The sequence below is a fragment of the Rana temporaria genome, chromosome 4 (assembly GCF_905171775.1).
Source record: "Rana temporaria chromosome 4, aRanTem1.1, whole genome shotgun sequence".
Taxonomy (NCBI): domain Eukaryota; kingdom Metazoa; phylum Chordata; class Amphibia; order Anura; family Ranidae; genus Rana; species Rana temporaria.
Window position 1 is genome coordinate 201,285,847 of NC_053492.1, and position 19,826 is coordinate 201,305,672.

At 42.5% G+C, this 19,826-nt stretch overlaps 1 protein-coding gene across 8 annotated transcripts in view; it reads right to left on the reverse strand.

Moving 5' to 3' along the window:
* DIS3L2 (DIS3 like 3'-5' exoribonuclease 2) overlaps positions 1 to 19,826 on the reverse strand; it is a 727,039-nt gene that overhangs the window by 239,410 nt on the left and 467,803 nt on the right. For all 8 annotated transcript variants that reach the window (XM_040349688.1, XM_040349693.1, XM_040349695.1 and 5 more), the window contains one exon: positions 19,500 to 19,612. In XM_040349688.1, the coding sequence (XP_040205622.1) occupies positions 19,500 to 19,612 (113 nt within the window). The remainder of the gene's footprint in view (positions 1 to 19,499; positions 19,613 to 19,826) is intronic.

Below are 19,826 nucleotides of genomic sequence, written 5' to 3' on the forward strand. Positions count from 1 at the left end.
TTCACACACATGCCTAAGTTAGGCAAAATGCAGAAATATTTGCCAGTAATCGTAGATACTTTTTCGAAGTGGCCCGGAGGTCTTCACCTGTAATAGGGAAGATGCTAAAACCGTGGTAAAAATACTAGTAAGAGAAATCATACCAAGATGAGGCTGTCCATTGCAGATCAATTTAGACAATTGGCAAGCATATATCAGTAACTTGTAAGACAATTACAGATTGAGTGGAAGTTCCACATTTCTTACCACCCATAAGAAAGACACCTGCTAAAACCACCACGTTATCAACATTTGAAGTGATTATGGGGAGACAGTTTACAACTCAGCCCACCTATTATGAAAACAGATTATTTGGAGTTGAGTCGAGAAGAGTATTGTAGGAAATTCAGACTTTGAACTGCATCTACAGTGTTGTATCCGTTTCTTTTCCTCTACCTTCACAGGAACGACACGCCCCTTTCAACCAGATGTGGTAGTGATAAAGCAGTTTATTAAAGTCAAGGGATCTGGATTCCCCTTTGGACCACATACAACTGATCACAGTGACCAGAGGAACAGTCCTGATGGAACAGTTTCCCCAGTGGATCCATGTGACCAGAGTAAAGAGTAACAAAGAGGGGAAAAACAAGTAAAACAGACCCAGACAGTGAGAAAACAGACAAGCCGGAAGAAGACACAGGAAGATGTCCTGTCTACGGTCGCCCTAAACTTCTGGAAAAACACTTTGTAGACTTAGCCTCCTGATCCTGGCGTTATTTCTGCCAACATGGATCATAAACTGTGTATATCACACACTTGGGCCCATTTAGGCCTGTGTGTTTTGAGGTATACCTTTTACCAAATGTTTCGGGTGATGACTACTGGTGTGCAGCAGCATATTTGCCATTGTTTATTTATGAAAGGTCCTAATCGTAAGCTTTTTATTTTCAATGCAAATAGAGAGGTCTAGAAAGGGGATTTCATATGGGGGGGTCTATACAGTATGTCAATTTGATATTCTGTCCAAGTTCCGTCATACATTGCTCCAGCTCATGCCTAGAGCCATGCCTCAGCATAAAATATGTCAGCGATGTACCTCAGCCATAGTTTAGCATATACTACTTCCTCCTCCCACCATCCCAAATGCAAGACCGGCATAAGCATGTGCCCAAGTGGCCCCCCCATAGATGTACCTCTAATCTGCTGGTAATTACCCACATAAATTGAAAGAAATTCTAGAGCGCCAAATTCCAGGAGCTCAACAATTAATTTTGGGCCACCATACCTGGGAAATGGCTATCAAGTTTGTCAAATACCTCCGATATCCCCCCATTCGTACATCGTCAGGGACTTGGTAATCCAAAATGTTGTTTAAACACATCGCCTGTGTCCTTAACATAAGCTGGTAGGTCACAGACTCTGATTAGAGAGTCTATGTACCTGCCTAGTCTTTCCAGAGGTCCTTTAAAAATCGCTGAAACGATGGGCCTCCCTGGTGAATTTTTGGGGATGATATAGTAGGTGGGAATATTAAACTCATCTACATTCTAAAAACTCCATCTCCTTTCTGGATACGAAATTAGCCTCAAACGCAAATTGTAGTTTCTCAATCAAAGACACCAGTTTTGGAAACAGATTGAACCCCAGTTTTTTTTATAGGTGGAGCAGTCGGGTAAACGCCTCCATACTTCACCTTCATATTTCTCTTCGGGAGTAAGACCACATTGCCCTCTTTCACACTTTTCTTCACCACTATCCTATTGGCCTCTCGTAGCTCTTCTATGGCCTGTCGCTCATTAGGAGTGAAATAATGGCTTATAAATTATCCCTTATACTCCCTGTCCAATCTAATTTATTCACATCATCCTGGACAAAGTCCAGGAAGAGCCCTAGCCATTTGTTTTTTTCTAAATTGTGCCATCTTATTTTCAAGTTGGCTTTCCTTTTCCAGGGGTTGTTCTTGTGTTTGGTCATCCAAGTCATCAATACCTTCTTCTAATAAGGACAAAATATCCATCGCTTCATGATCGTTTGACTCATCAGTAACCGGGCTAGTGCAGGAGTGCATTTTAACTACATCTAGTACGTATATATTGTAAGGGTTTTTTTGGGCATCAATAAAACTTTATAATACAGTATTACGCTATGTGGACAATCTATTCCTTTTTTACATGAGCTTACTGGATCCCTAAACAAATGTACTAATTCTCGGTGGAAAGTCAGCTGGAGTGGTGGAGAATCAGGCTTTGTTATGAGGCGTATTTACTTCTAATTGTGGCGAGAGCATCCCCAAAGGGGAGTTGTTTCCACAGGGTGAATCACTTGGTGAACGGTGATCCACTACACAAGACTGTATATTGAATTCCCACTCACTACCTTTCCCTTATGAACGGTATTTAATTTCCACTTTTATTTTGCTATACAAAAAAGATTGACAAATACATTTTTCTTAGTTACAACATTTTGCAAATCTTTCTTCATAAATTTAGACCAAAATGTATTATGCTACATTTCTTTGATAAAAAATAACCCAAATCAGTGTGTGTTTAGTTTGTGTGAAAGTTACAGGGTACAAACTAGGATATACATTTAAAACCAGATAAATCCTGAAATTCTGACAGTCTAATTTCATGAGACCTTAAAATGCCAGGACAGTACAAATGTCCTCTTTTTTGGAAAGGATGCAGTCTGAGGTATTTACAACCTCACTTTAAAAAAACAATTGGTTTGCTGTGTAAAATTTACACAAAAACGCAACAATTTTCAAATCTTATAAACCCATAGGTTATTTACAATAGAAAATATAAAACATGTAAAATTTTTAAACCGAGGAAAAGTACCATTTAAAAAAAAAAAGGGTAATTTTGAAATGGATGACAGCAACACATCTCAAATAAGTTGGGGACAGGGCAACAAAAAGCTGGCAAAGTAAATAATTCTAACAAGGAAGAGCTGGAAGATTGTTTTGCAACCAATTAGGTTACTTAACAGGTCAGTAACATGACTGGGTATAAAAAAGCATAGAATAAAGATCACGATTCACATCTTTCACATTATACAAAAAAATGGTTTCGTCTTTTTTAAAGATTCATTGAATTGTGTTTGAAAGACTGCTGCACAAATACATATCACATAAAATATTGCAACAAATGTTATTCCCTAGGGTCTCTGCTAAAAAAAAAAAAAAAAAAAAAGGTGTATATATATATATATATATATATATATATATATATATATATATATATATATATATATATATATATATATATATATATACATACACACACACACACACATATACACATACATACATACATACATACATGACCTTATTTGCAGACCAAAGTTCATCCCTTTGATCTAAAAACAAAATGTTTCTATCTCAGCACAGAGCAATGTTCATAAACATTTGCCGGATGATTTTTTGTTTTTGACAGCCGTGAGTGAGCAGATAATGGCTCTGCACTTGTTACATGAATGAAGCACGGAAATGCCGTATTAAGATCGCAAGGGGGGTTGAATCGAGATTGCAATTATTAAGTGACCGTGCAGATCTAGAATCAGGGTGTCTCAAAAGTAAAGTTGGACAGCAGTTCATCAATCTAAAGCTGCATCTCAGACAATTTCAGAATAATAAATCCAGGAGATAAAGTCTGCAAGATAACACACAAAAAGCGATTGCTGTTAACACCTAATATGTGCCCACATGTGACCAAATTAAATATTGGTAAATGGTGATGTGCTACCACAATGTGACTACTAGCGTATTACTGCATGAACACAGCCTTCAACATTTTGACAATATACCAATAAAGCATACAGATAAAACAAACATCTGCATTGTAATAGTATACCAATAGCAAGCTTGTTTTTAGGTTTTAGTATGGGACTAGGATATATTATGATATAGTTATACGATTTTCCCACTTACAAGAAATTATTGCCATGGTTAATTATGCATTTTCTTGATCCTGTGATATTTGGGTGGAGTTCAGGTTTCTTATACTCTTGTTATAATCAACAGCTGCCAATATAGATGTTTTAAAAAAATGGCCACCATATAGCAGATTCCATCTTTGTAAAATGTGATGGCTGCTGCTGGTTTGTAAGACACCAATAAAATGGCCACCGTATATATATTCATTTGAAAGTCCCTTAGAACATAGCCGCCACACCATATTCATTACATTGGGTACAACAAAATGGCCGCAGCTACCCATTGTAAGCAATGGACTGTCCATATAAACACACCACTGTTGACTGGGCTCTTTCCCCCGCAAAGGGTGAAGCCTTGGTCGACGCAGACCATAAGTGACATTGTCTGATGTACTAGTATTTCGGTGTACTTCCTGAAATGTCTTTCAGTGTTTTAACACTGAGTGCATTTTTTTTTATTTTTGCAAATTTTTTTATTATTTAATTTCAAACAATGCAGGTTACATCTTGCCACCAAACGTTGACAGCAACCGGCCAAAAGGGTGCCGGCATATACAACAAGGGGAAAATAACACACACTATAGTAACAGAAAAGTCATCACATAAACCTGTGATACATCCCCCCCAATGCTTGCCCAGACAGGTACGGAAACTTGCCGACCTTCGAGCGGAGGTGGTCAAACCCAATGTAAGTGTACAGTCCCACCACTCCCTATACCCCTCCACTGCATACCGTATTTAGAAATTACCCTCCCAGGAAGCACCCCCCCCCCCCCAACAGAGAAATCGTTAACAAACTAGAGAGCTTTCAGACCTTCAGAATTTTAACAAAAAGACTCCGCCAGCACTCACTCAATCAGACGCTGTATGCATGGAAGCCAACCACCCCCCTCAAACCTTATCAAATTTAGTTAGGGCCCCCCTATTCAAGTACGTAGCCTGCTAGAAGGGGACAGCCTTATTAACTAGTACCTTCCAAGACTCCAAAGTAGGCGCTACATTGCTCTTCCATGATAAAATATGTTTGTTAGCACAGAATAGTAACAGGGTAAGGATGGTCCGTATAGCTCTGGTAGTGGCCAAGGGCTCCACTATATGCAAAAGACACAATTCGATGGACATGGGGCTAGAAATGAAAGTGACCTCCCTGATACAGGAGGCAATAGCTTGCCAGTAGGATTGTATTAACGGGCATTCCCAAAAGATGTGTAGAAAGCCAGCCATGGGTTCCGCACATCTCCAACACTGCGAGTGACTAGTCCCAAACATTCGAGTCAACCTGGCAGGGGTGAGATAAATTCTATGCAGAAATTTGTACTGTATCAATTTATCCCTGCTAGAAACTAGATAGTGAAATGCAGTCCCCCACAGGTCGTCTCAGTCATCCCTGTCCAACCCCGGGGCTACCGCCTCCCACGCTCTCCTGCAAGGTCCCAATAAGAGGTTTGTTTCACAAAATAAGTCTTAATAATGCCTTAATTGGATGTACCTAAAAAAATGTGTATTAGGCAAATCAAACTTTACTTTGAGGTCTCGGGACTACAAGCAATACCAACAGCAGCCCTGGAGGAAATGGAAAAACCCATCTCCATAGAGGAGCTAGAGAGAGTGATACTGGAGGCAGCGCAGGGCAAAAGTCCAGGACCAGATGGATTTACTAATATGTATTATAAAAAGTTCTCCTCTATAATCCTGACCCCCCTCTGTAGGTATCTCAACTCGGTGTCGATCTTGAGTCCATTATCGCCAGATGCTTTAACTGCTTATGTGACTGTTCTCCCGAAAGCGGGGAAGGATCCGCAGTGCTGCGCTAGTTACAGGCCCATCTCCCTCCTGAACTCCGATGTTAAGTTCCTATCTAAAATTCTAGCTTTGAGGCTACAGGATCACATTGTTAAGCTGATCCATCCGGACCAGACAGGATTTATGAAAGGCCGAGAGGCCAGAGATAATACAATAAGAGCCCTCCATGTGTTACACTGGATACATAAAGGCCCAAATCAAACCCCGGCAGTTGTGATCTCAATGGACGCTGAAAAGGCCTTTGATAGGGTGGGATGGGGATTTATGGTCGGAGTTCTGAGGGAGATGGGCCTGAGGGAAAGAATGTTGGGATGGGTGATGGCATTGTATGCAGAACCCAGAGCAAGGGTTAAAGTCAACGGGAGACTATCAGATTACTTTGAAATAAAAAACGGGACTAGGCAGGGGTGCCCACTGTCCCCACTACTATTCGCTATGGTATTGGAACCTTTTTTGTGTATGATTAGAGGGAATAGGGGGATCAAAGGGATAGTTATAGGATCGATGGAACACAAGATATCCGCATATGCGGATGACTTGCTGTTATATCTTTCCTCACCTCAAGAGTCTCTGACGGAATTGATGAGAGAGATAGACAGGTTTGGCTGCATTTCCAACTTTAAAATAAATATAGAGAAATCGATGCTGATGCCGAATCAACTGCCTGCGGGGATGAAGAAAAAGCTGCAAAGATCCTTCCCCTTTGTATGGCGTTCAGACTCTATATTTTACCTGGGAACACATATAGCCCCAGATGTTAAACGTTTATATGAGTTGAATTATATACCCCTGCTCTCGTCAATACTAAGAGATTTACAGAGATGGAGAAGTTATACACTGACCTGGTTTGGGAGAGTAGGTGCTCTTAAAATGAGTATAATTCCAAGGCTTATCTATGTCCTGTATGCCATCCCTATAGCTCTCCCACAAATATTTTTTAAACAAATAAAGAAAGCTTTTAGGACTTTTGTCTGGGGGGATAAACATCCCAGGCTGGCATATGATATTTTGAAAAGATCAAAGAAGGAAGGAGGAGTAGGACTCCCAGATATGGTACTTTACTATAGAGCCATGGCCCTGGTTCGTATTATGAACTGGAGACATGACTCAAAAGGTAAAATATGGGTTTCCCTGGAGAAAACACTGGCAGGAAGGGATCTGGCGGGAGTACCCTGGATCCCGACCGTATTTAGGGGGCTATCGGAATATGTGTCACCATTAACTACAACAACGTTATCTATCTGGGATAGAATGAATAAGTCGGGAAAGTTTGCCCCTCCAATATCGCCTATTACTCCCTTGGAGGGATTTCCATGGTTCCCTCCTGGGGAAGAGAAGGGTAGTTTTGAGGGGTGGGGAGGAAATTGTTCAGAGGTGGCCCCATTGGGGGAACTGCTTCCCTTAAGGGAGTTGGTACAAAAGCAGGGGGAGGTATCAATGAGGGAATGGAAATACCGGCAGTTGACAGACCTGTTTAATAAATGGAAACACCAAATTAGATCAGTAAATACCATGACTACTTTTGAGGAGTGGTGTGTTAACCGCTTGGAACCAGGCCATATGTTATCTCGGATGCACAGAATGGTCCAGAGTGCCCAAGATAAGACAATCCCATATTACATGCGTGAATGGGAAAGGGAGTTGGGCCTTAAATTTACAGCGGAACAATCAAATAGGTTGATGGAAATAACACACCGGTCCTCAATAAGTTCATATATACAGGAGATGTCGTATAAGTTTCTGACTAGATGGTACCATACGCCGACTCGTTTGGCTCAGATCTACCCATTAATGAATGCCAACTGCTGGAGGGGGTGCAATCAAAGAGGGTCATTTCTTCATATATGGTGGCAGTGTCCCAGGATCAGGAGATTTTGGGAGGAGATATCCCCGTGGATAAAGAAACTGACATTAAGACCTATTGAGCAATCCCCATTGCATTTCCTGTTCCATGGAATGCCAGCATCCATGAAGTTCTACAAAAGAAGTGTTACACCACACCTATTAAATGCAGCGAAGGCACTGATACCTAGACACTGGAAACAACCTACAGTCCCCAATATAGTGGAATGGAAAATCGAGGTAGAGAGGATAATGGAGGCAGAGAGATGGGTACACATGGTCAAGGACCAACAGGACAAATTTAAGGATATATGGGCAGGGTGGATATATTACTCTCCTGAAGTAGGGAAGGATTAGTTTGGGGCGGAGAGGCTAGGAGGCGGGTGGGGGGGAGAGGTGAGACGGCGAAAAATCTTTTTTCCCCCTTTTTTTTTTTTTTTTTTACGTCTTTTATTTTATTTATTTTTTATTTTTTATTTTTGTCTCCCTACCCTGCGGGCGCCGGAGGGGGAGGAGGGGGGAGGCGCGCCCCCCCCCCCTCCTATTTTCTCACTTTTTTTTTTTTTTTTTTCCCCCCTCTTTTTCACAGCACTAATTTGGATCACTAAAGAGGAGGAAATAATTAATCAATTAAGTCAATATAGGAGGATAAGTATAGAGGCTCCCCTTAAGGGACTTTATTTGGGAGTCATAAGAATGGGAACGGGGGTTTTAAAGGAAGGTTATAGTCACAAAAGAAAGATCACTAATAAGGGAATGGAGAAGAACACACTCAATATTGTTTTTTTTTTAAATTCATTTATTTATGTATTTATTTTTTTTCCACTCCTCTTTTTTGAGGTGGTTATGAAACTTCTCCCCTTCGCATGGTAGGGGGGGGGGAGATAAGGTGATGGGGAGTTAAAGAGGCACGAAACAAAGAAAACATTTTTTAATTTTTTTTTTTTTTTTTCACTAAAGTCACGAAATTAAGGACTATTAAGCCCTGCACAAAATCCCTTGGCTTTTTTTATTTTTTATTATTAGGGTGGTATTGAGCTCCTCCTTTTTGTGCCGTAGGGAGGTCATAAGGTGATGGGGTCTAGGGGGTCACGTGGGAGGGGGGGGGATCTCGTCTCTCCTTTCTCCTCCTCCTCTTTCTCTCTCTCCCTGGCGTCCCTCCCGCCTCTTGTAGGTGGGGAGTGGGACGGGGGATTGGAGGAGAGGGAGGGGGAGGCCGATGGTGCCCATGGGGGGGATAATGTAATGTATGAAAGTATTTTTACTTAAATATGTACGGTGATGTCCTTTTTTTTTTTTTTTTTTTTTTGGTTTTGTTATTGTTATTTGTTTATTGTATGTGATATAATTTGGAAAATAAAGAAAATAAGTAATTATAAAAAACTTTACTTTGAGGTCATCAAACAACATCAAAGCACTGTTCAAGACAATGTGGAACAAAGTTTTGATACCATATTTAGTCCATACTGCCGGGTCTGGGTAATCAAAAAAATGCGATACATTGGGATTCCTCCACAACGGCATGTTAGGCGAGAGTCTGGGTGCATCAGACAAGCTCAATCCCTGGGCCACAACCAATGCCCTCATCACCGAGCGCATGGAGAATGTCAGAGGGTAAGGATCTCTTTGACCTCTGTACACCAGATGGGTCAGTGCTTCGTAGGATCCAACACAGGCCGCCTCCAGGGAGACGGAAGCGTCATCCTGGGGGACAGTCAGCCAGTGATGGGCCCCCATCAACTGTCCGGCCAGAAAGTACTTGTAAAAATTTGGAACCGCCAGACCCTCCTCTCCCCCCCCCCCCCCAACTGCTGCAATATAGCCAATTTAAGGCGGGGAACACCTCCCTGCCACAAAAAGGAGGAGACCACGGCATCCAGTGACCTGAAAATTGATCGAGGAATCCAGACCGGTGAATTCCTAAGGACATAAAATAATGAGGGCAGGATTTTCCTTTTGATCAAATTCACCCTCCCTATGAGGGACAGAGGGAGGTTTCTCCAAGCCTGGAGCCCCCTGGACACCATAGCGAGCAGAGGGTCAATATTAAGTCTAATAAAGTCAGTCACTGAGTTGGTAATCTGGAGCCCCAAATATTTAATCTGAGAGACCCACTGCAGGGGAATACCAGGATCCGCCTGGTCAGGGATTGGGTAAGAGTGCAGAGGGAGCACCTTGTATTTAGATCAATTGACCCTGAGCCCAGAGACCAATATGAATCTATTCATAAGCTCCAATGCAGCCCACAAAGATGGCCCAGTGTTTCCTACAAAAAGAACCAGGTCACCTGCATAAAGCGCTGTAAACTCGGTAAGGGTACCTACTAATGCAATGAAATAGAGGGGAGGAGCGCAGTGCAATCGCCAGGGGCTCCATTACAAGCGCGAAAAGGCCAGGAGAAAGGGGGCACCCCTGCCTGGTGCCTCTGGACACTGGAAAAGGCCCCTAGACCTCCCCCGTTGACACAAAGGGCTGCCACCGGGCACTCATACAACAGCGACACCCATTTAAGGAATGTAGGGCCAAACCCCATGCGCTGCAGTACATACATCATATAGCCCCAGTCAATGGAATTGAAAGCCTTCTACAGGTCAAAAATTCGATTTTTTTTGTACTCACCGTAAAATCTTTTTCTCTGAGTCCATTGACGGACACAGCTCCTTAAATCTTGACAAGTGGGTTATGTTCCCTGTTTATAAGAGAGGACTAGGCAGAAACATGTTAGATAATTAAATACATGTTACATTAACAGAGTTTAACAGCCCCGCCCAGGAGGCGGTCCCTCCAGACATAACCCTCCTCACTGCAGCATGCAGCCTCAGTTCGTAACAAGCAGTACAAACCTAAAAAGGAGGGGTGGGAGCTATGTCCATCCATGGAGAGAAAAGGATTTTACGGTGAGTACAAAAAACCCTATTTTCTCTTATCGTCCATGGACGGACACAGCTCCTTAAATCTTGACAAGTGGGAAGTCCCCAAGCAGTGTCAAAAAACAAGGGGTGGGAAATATGTCAGTAAAACCAATTTTAATTTCACCCCAAAACGAGCAGAGCTCCTCAACGGAGGTGGTGCAACTTTAAACAGCCGCATGCAAAAACTAGCGGCCATAAAAAGCATCAGAAGATGCACATACAGCAACCATGTAAATATTGGGAAAAGCGTGAACGGACGAGAAAGTCGCCGCCTCGCACACCTGTGAGACCGACACATGCTGTCGGAAAAAAAAAACAGGAAGCACCATTGCCCTGGTCGAAAGTGCTGTGACCGGCAAGGGGGGTCCGCCCCTTAAGAGCATAGGCCTGTATGACAGCCTGCCAGATCCACCGAAAGGTGGTCGACTAGACCGCCAGGCCCTTTTGTGGACCAGACAGACACAAAAGAGAGTCAGATCTACGAAACAGACCCGTAGCAGGCTGGTACACCCGCAAAGCGAGTACCACGCCTAAAGTGTGAAAGGCAACCTCCGTAGGATGCACCGGCCGAGGACAGAAGGATGGAAGAACAATGTCATTCCGGCTAAAGGCCGAAACCACCTTTGGAAGAAGGAAAGGTCGAGGGAGCACCACCTCCCTTATCCTTATGGCGGAACAAGTATAGCGACTTGCAAGACCAGGCTGCCAACTCAGAAAGCCTTCTGACAGAAGTAATGGCCACCAAAAAGGCCACCTACTAGGGTTGCCACCTCATCCCTTTAAAAAGGAACACATATTAATTACACAGGTTCTGTGGCTAATTAAGGGGGTAATTAGACTCATTTGGTGACTTACCTGCATTAAATTAACCTCAGAACCTGTGTAATTCATATGTGTTCCTTTTTAAAGGGATGAGGTGGCAACTCTACCACCTACTGAGATAGTGTCAAGAGAGGGATCTTTCTGATGTTTTCAAAAGGAAGGTTCCTGAGGAACCAAGACCACCAGAGTCAAAACTCATGGGGAAGAAATGGGCCAAGAGGGGAAAGTATAGGTTAAACACCCTGCACAAAAAGGTACCCACCAGGGAACGGGCCGCAAAAAATGCCACTAAAAAAAAAAACACACAGCCAAGGCTGAAATCTGCCCCCAAATGGTGCTTTAAGCAATTTTTATATCCACTCCAAGCTGTAAAAACAGCAGGACCCTGAACACCGAGTAGGTCCGTGGACGTCACTCCATCTCCTCGCACCAAGAGATGTAGGCCTGCCAGATGCGACGGTAGATCCTCTGGAGGAAGACTACCGTGCCCTCAGCATGGTTGAGATGACCCAGTCGGACAGACCCCGGTCTCTTAAAACCTGGCTTCCAATAGCCATGTTGAGCAAGTCAGTGACTGTACAATGTTGTTGGGGGAAGGACCCAGGTACTGACTCCAAACATTCGTAATACATACACATAGTGTGTATGTATATCATGTAGGTGTATGCACACCTGTCCACAAAAATGGAAGCTCCCAGGCCCTATTCAGGGCATCTCACCCACTGCTGCGCTGACCAGGGGTACCCAGGGGACTCGCCTCAGGAGGAGACTGCCTAGTGCTGCCGTCTGCCCTCAGCACATGACGTGTGGGGAGGAAAGAAAAACGTGAGGTAACTTGCGGCATCTGAAGGGACCTGTGTGCGCCGTAGGATTCAGCACTAGGGGTCAGGACTACCCAAAGATGGTCGCCGAGCGTTCAGAACGCGGCCACAGGAAAATGGCCGACCGCAATGTAAGCTGCGCCATCGCGTGGCTAAGACAAAATGGCCGCCAATGGGAGTTTAATGCAATTGAAAACCACCCAAAAAATGGCGCCGGCAGAATGGCGGCAACATGCCACATTTAAACAGTAAAAGCATTCTAGGGCTTTAGAAGTGCAAATAAAAAAACCCTCACAGGAAAGCCCCCCGACAGCAGCAGATGTTAGCAATACAGCAGATGGAAAGGAGCAGGGAAGGGAGGAGAAGAGGACACCCGAACCCCAGGAATGCCCAGCCGTACCAACCCACCTAAGCGGGAGGGACTGTACTTACCCGTCCGAGCAAGGACTCGCTGACGCATTCCTGACAGACCTACAACAGCAATGGAGGTAGCTGTCAGGCCGGTGCCACTGTGAGTGAGACAACACCACAGCCCAGTCATATGTGGACCTCAGAGCAAAGCTCACTGGCCACCCCAGGAGTCATGGGGTATAGCGTGGCAGACCCAGGCTCTTTGCAAATGTGTGCCCATGCTTGCTGGTCGGAATGAGTAGACTACAAGGATCTATATTATCCAGCCCGTCTCAGCTGACAGTTGAAAGAAGATTCTTCAAGAAAAAAATGAAATAAAATAAAATTTCTCCTCAGGGCGCTGGGCCCAAAGGGAGTCATACATCCTTCTCCTTTGCTAGGCAGAACGAAACTGAGCCTGCATACTGCAGGGAGGAGGGACCGCCCCCTGGGCGGGGCTGTTCAACTATGCTAATGTAACATGTATTTAATTATTTAACCACTTGCTTACTGGGCACATAAACCCCCTTCGTGCCCAGGCGAAATTTCAGCTTCCGGCACTGCGTCGCTTTAACTGACATTTGCGCGGTCGTGCGACGTGTCTCCCAAACAAAATTGACGTCCTTGTTTCCCCCACAAATAGAGCTTTATTTTGGTGGTATTTGATCACCTCTTTTTTGCGCTTTAAACAAAAAAAGAGCGACAATTTAAAAAAAAAATATATATTTTTTACTTGTTGCTATAATAAATATCCCAATTTTTAAAAAAAACAAACGCAATAAGCGCAAAAGTTATAGCGCCTACAAAATAGGGGACAGAATTATGATTTTTTTTTATTATTTTTTTTTTAGTAATGGCGGCGATCTGGGATTTTTATTGGGACTGCGATATTGCGACGGACGTATCGGACACAAATTTGGGACCATTCACATTTATACAGCGATCAGTGCTATAAAAATGCACTAATTACTGTATAAATGTGACTGGCAGGGAAGGGGTTAACACTAGGGGGTGAGGAAGGGGTTAAATGTGTATCTTAGGTGTGTTCTAACTGTGTGGGGGGAGGGGGGTGACTGGGGGAGGTGACCCGTTCTGTGTCCCTATGTACAAGGGACACAGATCGGTCTCCTCTCCTCTGACAGCACGTGGAGCTCTGTGTTTACACACAGAGCTCCACGTCCCTGCTGGGTTCCTGACGATCGCGTGTACCTGGCGGACTTTGCGGCCACCAGGTACAGGCATCGGCTTCCCAGCGATGCGCCGGGACAGTGTTTACCCGCTGCGCGCCCCCCAGAGGGGCGCGCGGGTAATGCATTTCAAATGACGTCCAAAGACGTCCAGTTGGCAACTGAGAGCCGCGCTGTTGACGTCTTTTGTCAATAGCGCTGGTCTCAAGTGGTTAACATGTTTCTGCCTAGTCCTCTCCTGTAAACAGGGAACATAACCCACTTGTCAAGATTTAAGGAGCTGTGTCCATCCATGGACGATAAGACAAAAAAGTTTTGTTTAACTGATATGCACTGGTGGGCCATCACTGATGAGGAGGCACTGAATCAATGACCCATCAGAAAAGCCACTTATCGGCTTTCCTCTACTCGCATGTTCTCGTAGATGCAGCATGTAGTTTTGCATGGTCCTGCTGAAATATGCAAAGCCCATCTTAAAAAATACATCTGGATAGAAGCATATGCTGCTCTAAAAACCTGGATGTATCCTTATGCAATGATGGTGCCTTTCCAGATGGCCAAGTTTTCCATTCCATATACATTAATGCATCCCCATACCTTCAGAGATGCAGGCTTTTGAATTGAGCACTGGTAAGCCGGAAAGTCCCTCTGATTAGTCCTGAGATCACAGATCCCATGGTTGCCAAAAAGAATGTCAGATTTCAATTTGTCTGATCAGGGACCAGTTTTTCACTTTGCAACAGACCATTTTAAATGAACGTTGGCCCCCAGAAGATGATGGCATTCCTGAGTCATGTTCAGATATGGCTTTCTTTGTACAATCATGGTTTTTGGATGGCATGGTGAATAATGTTCAGACAGTAATTTTTTAAAGTATTCCTGAGCCCATGCAGTGATGTCCATCACAAAATCATGCTGGTTTTATGTAGTGCCATGTGAGAGCCCGAAAATCTTGGGTGTTCAATCTTGTGCTTTGGAATCTTTTGATAATATGTACTGTAGATAATATATTTAAAGTCTTCGCAATTTTAGGCAATAATTTTTAGCTTTTCACAGATTGTTGAACCTCTGCCCATCTTTACTTTTGAGGCACTCTTGACTCTGTGAGATGCTATTTTTATACAATTAGTTACAAAATGTTCTTCCAGCTCTTCCTCCTTGTACTACATTATCTGCCAGTTTTTTGTTGCCCTGTCCTAACTTTGTGATGTGTTGCTGCCATCAATTTCAAAATGACCTTATGGTACATTTTCTAATTTTTCACATGTGATATTTTATATTGGGGAATAATGCGGAATGGAAATGAAAATCAATGCATTTTGTTTTTATGTAGATTTCACACAGCATGCCAACTTTTTTGGATCTGGGGTTGTACCCTGCAAGCACAGGAAATTAGTGCATTTCTGGCAGATCAACTGGCATTTTTCTGAACTTCACAACACACAGCATTTTAGTGGACTAAGTGGTGTCAGCCCTTTCCAGTTTTTTGCTAGACCACTCACGCGTCGTCACTCTTCGTTTTTACAACACTACTTATTCTGTAGTCCAACGGAGAGGAATAATTTGACTTCTTGAGACACACATTAAGTGTGCACACTGGACAGCTCTGGATTTGTGACACGAGCAACAGTTTTTTTGCACCAAATAAACAGATAAGAAAAAATATATAGAATATTTAAAAAAAGAAAAAAAGGTAGGGAATGATACCACATCCTTATATTTTGATATGGTTCTTGCAGTTTTGCCATTACTAATTAACGTGATACTAATCACAGGCTGTTTAACACTGTCCCTATTTCTGTATGTGGATGATGGCACTATTTTAATAAAATAAAACATCCAAGTACCATTTTCCTAATCGATATAGAGCTGTCACATGACCCAACTTTCTCTCAGCCTGTCTGCAGGAAAACCTAAGCAGGAGGAGCTTCTAGCACACTGCTGCTGGTCACATGTTCAAAAAATAGAATAAACAGCCTTTGGAATACAGAGTTCAAATCAATATCAACACTGGAAACCGTTTTAAATTTTCATACAAATATATATTTGAACTCAAATCTATTATTTTTTGCCAATAACATGGTGTGGGTGGATTTCTGCCAGTTTCCGGCTGGATCAACCCCCTCTATGTGTCTTAGAATAAGAGAGATAAAGCCTCTATCAATCACAGTGGATATATAAAAAGTTTACACACCACTGTAAAAATGTCAGGTTTCTGTGATGTAAGAAAAAAAAAAAAAAGAAAATGGGACAAATGTCTTTCCTGACATTTTCTTAGTTGCTTCTTACAGCTAAAAAAATGATCCGCAGAGAGCTTTCAAAGCATCAGAGGGATCTCATTGTTAAAGGGTATCAGTCAGGAGAAGGGTACAAAAGAATTTCCAAGGCATTAGATATACCATGGAACACAGTGAAGTCATTCATCATCAAGAGAAGAAAACATGGCACAACAGTAACATTACCAAGAACTGGACGCCCCTTCAAAATGAATGAAAATACAAGAATAAAACTGGTCAGGGAGGCGGCCAAAAGGCCTACAGAAACATTAAAGGAGCTGCAGGAATATCTGGCAAGTACTGGCTGTGTGGTACATGTGACAACGATCTCCCGTATTCTTGATATGTCTAGGCTATGGGGTAGAGGGGCAAGACAGAAAGAAGCCTTTTCTTACGAAAAAAAAGCATCCAAGCCCGGTAAAATTTTGCAAAAACACATCTGAAGTCTCCCAAAAGCATGAGGGAAAATGTGTTATAGTCCAATGAAACCAAGGTTGAACTTTTTGGTCATAATTCAAAAAAACATGTTTGGTGCAAAAACACTGTAAATTACCAAATACACACCATACCCAAAGTGAAGCATAGTGGTGGCAGCATCATGGTTTGGGGCTGCTTTTCTTCAGCTGGAACAGGGGCTTTAGTCAAGGTAGAGGGAATTCTGAACAGTTCCAAACACCAGTCAACATGGCACAAAATCTTCAGGCTTCTGCTAAAAACTAAACATGGGGGGGGGGGGACGTCATCTTTCAGCACGACGACCCCCCAAAGCAAAAACATACAAATCAACAAGGAAATGGCTTCACCAGAAGAAGAGGATTAAAGATTTGGTATGGCCCCAGATTCAATGAGAGAAGCACATATAACATTAATATATAAGGAAACAAAGGACCCAAAATTATGTTCATCATATAGGCCAATAGCACTATTAAATACAGATTTAAAAATACTGACAAAGATATTAACAATAAGATTACAACCCCTGCTTAGAAATATAATAATTTTGGACCAGACAGGATTCATGCCACAGAGAACAGCAGATATTAATTTCCGTAGGTTAAATACAAATATACATACTCATCATATGCAAGAGGGCTTTAGGACAGTGGCCTCTCTTGATATAGAGAAGACCTTCGACACAATCGAATGTTTTTTTCTGTGGGAAATACTTAGGATGGGATTCCCATTAGTATTCATTAAGTGGATCCAAATAATCTATGGGAGACCCATGTAAGCAGTCAAGTTGGGAGGAAAATTAAATGTTTTCCGGTTATACAGAGGTACGAGGCAGGGCTGCACTCTCTCCCCAGCGCTCTTCACAATAGCAATAGAGCCAGTGGCAGAGGCTCTTAGGACTACACCAGAGATTCAGGGACTTCGAGTGGGGGGGCTGGAGGAGAGTGTGGCCCTGTATGCTGATGATATGCTGCTGTTTTTAAGAGATGTGGGTCCGTCCTTAGAGGGAGCTTTAGAGCTGTTAAATTACTTTTCAGCATTTACAGGGCTTAAAGTAAATTGGGGTAAATCCCTATTATTTCCTATCGATCAAGGAGCACAGGAAACTGCTGACCCAAATCTACCCTTGAAATGGGTAACGGAATTTAAATACCTGAGTATAATAATATCTAGACAGGTTGAGGAATTCCGAAGGTTGAATCTAGATGCAGTGGTACAGGAACTTGGGAAGAAACTAAAGATATGGGTGACATTGCCTTTGTTGTTATTAGGACGCGTAAATCTGGTAAAAATTAAGATTTTTCCTAGGTTTTTGTATATATTCAGGAATTCGCCACAGTGGGTACCAAAGAGTTTTTTTACACAGCTACATGGAATGCTCTCTACATTTATATAGGCAAACAAACCAGCTAGAATTAAATTAAGAACGCTTATGAGACCGGAGGTACAGGGAGGGTTGGCCTTTGCAGATTTTTATAATTATTATATAGCTACACAATTAGTCACGGCTGGGAGATGGTTGAACCCGGATGGGTATGATTTGGCTACCATGTTAGAAGCAGCAGTGGTTCAATCGGTAGAGGTATTGCAGGGACTGTTGTATAGAGGGATTAAAACAAGACGAGATCTAACCCCTGCAATGAGAACAGTTAAAATATGGAAAGCCGCTATAGGAAGAGAAGGAGATTTAAAAACTAACCTATCTCCAAATACCCCACTGTGGAGAAATCCTGAGTTACCACATCTGGATTCGATTCAGGATCCAGGAGCATGGACTAGATATGGGGTGAAGAAATTGTCGCAAATACTACAAGCGGAAAAGTTTCTCTCATACATAGAAATGAGACCGCTTTGGAATATCCCAGAGAGCTATGCGTTTAGGTATAGGCAGCTTATTCATGGCATATTAGCTCAGATTCCGGAGGGGACCCCGCAATTAATGTAATTAGGCTTGGAGCAAATGGTAAAAAAAGGAGAAAAGACAACCTCAAATTTGTATATGTATTTAATAAGGACTTCGTCTCCAGATACAAGTAAAGTGAAAACTGGAAGAGAGATGTTCCAAATTTAATGGAGAGGTGGGAGGAGGTATGGAGGTTCCCATGCAGATACTGGTATCACATCGAGATAAATTAATACAATTTAAAATTATACATAGGAGCCACTACACACCATATAAGCTACACAAGATTTCCCCGACAAATTTTTAGAACTGCTGGAGATATGTAGACATGCCAGGAGATTTCATGCATATATTTTGGCTATGCCCAAAGATAGTAGTATTTTGGAGAGAGGTTTTGAGAATGATTGCTACAGTGACATCAATAATCTTGGAACAGGAGGCAGAGATCTGTCTGCTAGGATTGGTAGGGGAAAATATTGTGTCGGTGGGAAGGAGAACACAGGTAGGCCTATTGTTATTCTACGCCAGGAAAACAATAGTGCTAAACTGGAAAAAGACAGAAAGCTCTCTCGGTAGCACATTGGAAAAACTTGGTAAACAGTAATTTGTCATTCTACAGGGAGACATACTGGAATAGAGGAGATGGGGAGAAATATGGGAGCAGCAATGTCCCGTCGCGGCCACTGATAGGCTGAGCGCACTATGAGTCACCGACACACAGGAAGCGGAAGAGACCGGGACCGGAGAACGGGACGGCGATATCGGAACAACGGGGGATTGTAGGCAGGTAAGTGAAAGTTTATTTTCTATTTTTTTACAGCCCGGGCACAGCGGGGGTTAAAAGTTTTAGGTCAGAGAACTCCTTTAAATGTAGCCTTTAACTAAACTAAGTGCAGTTATTCCTAAACGCAGCTAAAAAATGTTATGTAGGGAGTGTTGAGGATTGAACATTAGAACTGACTGCAAGTATATCACAAGCTAGGTAAAATAACGAAATTAGAAATTTCTCAGCATACATTGTGGTGTGTAGCAGTTAAACTGCATTGTGTTACTATGCATTACCTGCAACACATATGTGAGTATAGGCCAGCAAGTCAAAAGTTACAAAGTCTTTAATAGTTTACAATTACTTCCTTAAATGGAGTAAACGTAAGGCGGGTATAAAGTTAACATACCTTTTGAACAAGATACACACTGGTTGCTCGCTCACTAGCAACTAAATCAAGAGCACTCCCTTCTCGGACAAAGTAACTCACATCTGCAATGTGAACTCCCACCTCAAAGTTACCTGCAAAGAGGAGAAAAAAAAAAAGTTCAGGCCAACACTACAAGGAAACAAACTTTCTACTGTACGTTTTACACTGATGACTGCATAGATGAGTTTTGATTCCTATGGTTTTATTACACATGGAAAAATTCAGAATCAGCGTTGTAAAGTGTTGCGCAAACTGTTGGCAATATATACATTTTGTATAATAATAATGAGCAGGAAATCATGGGAT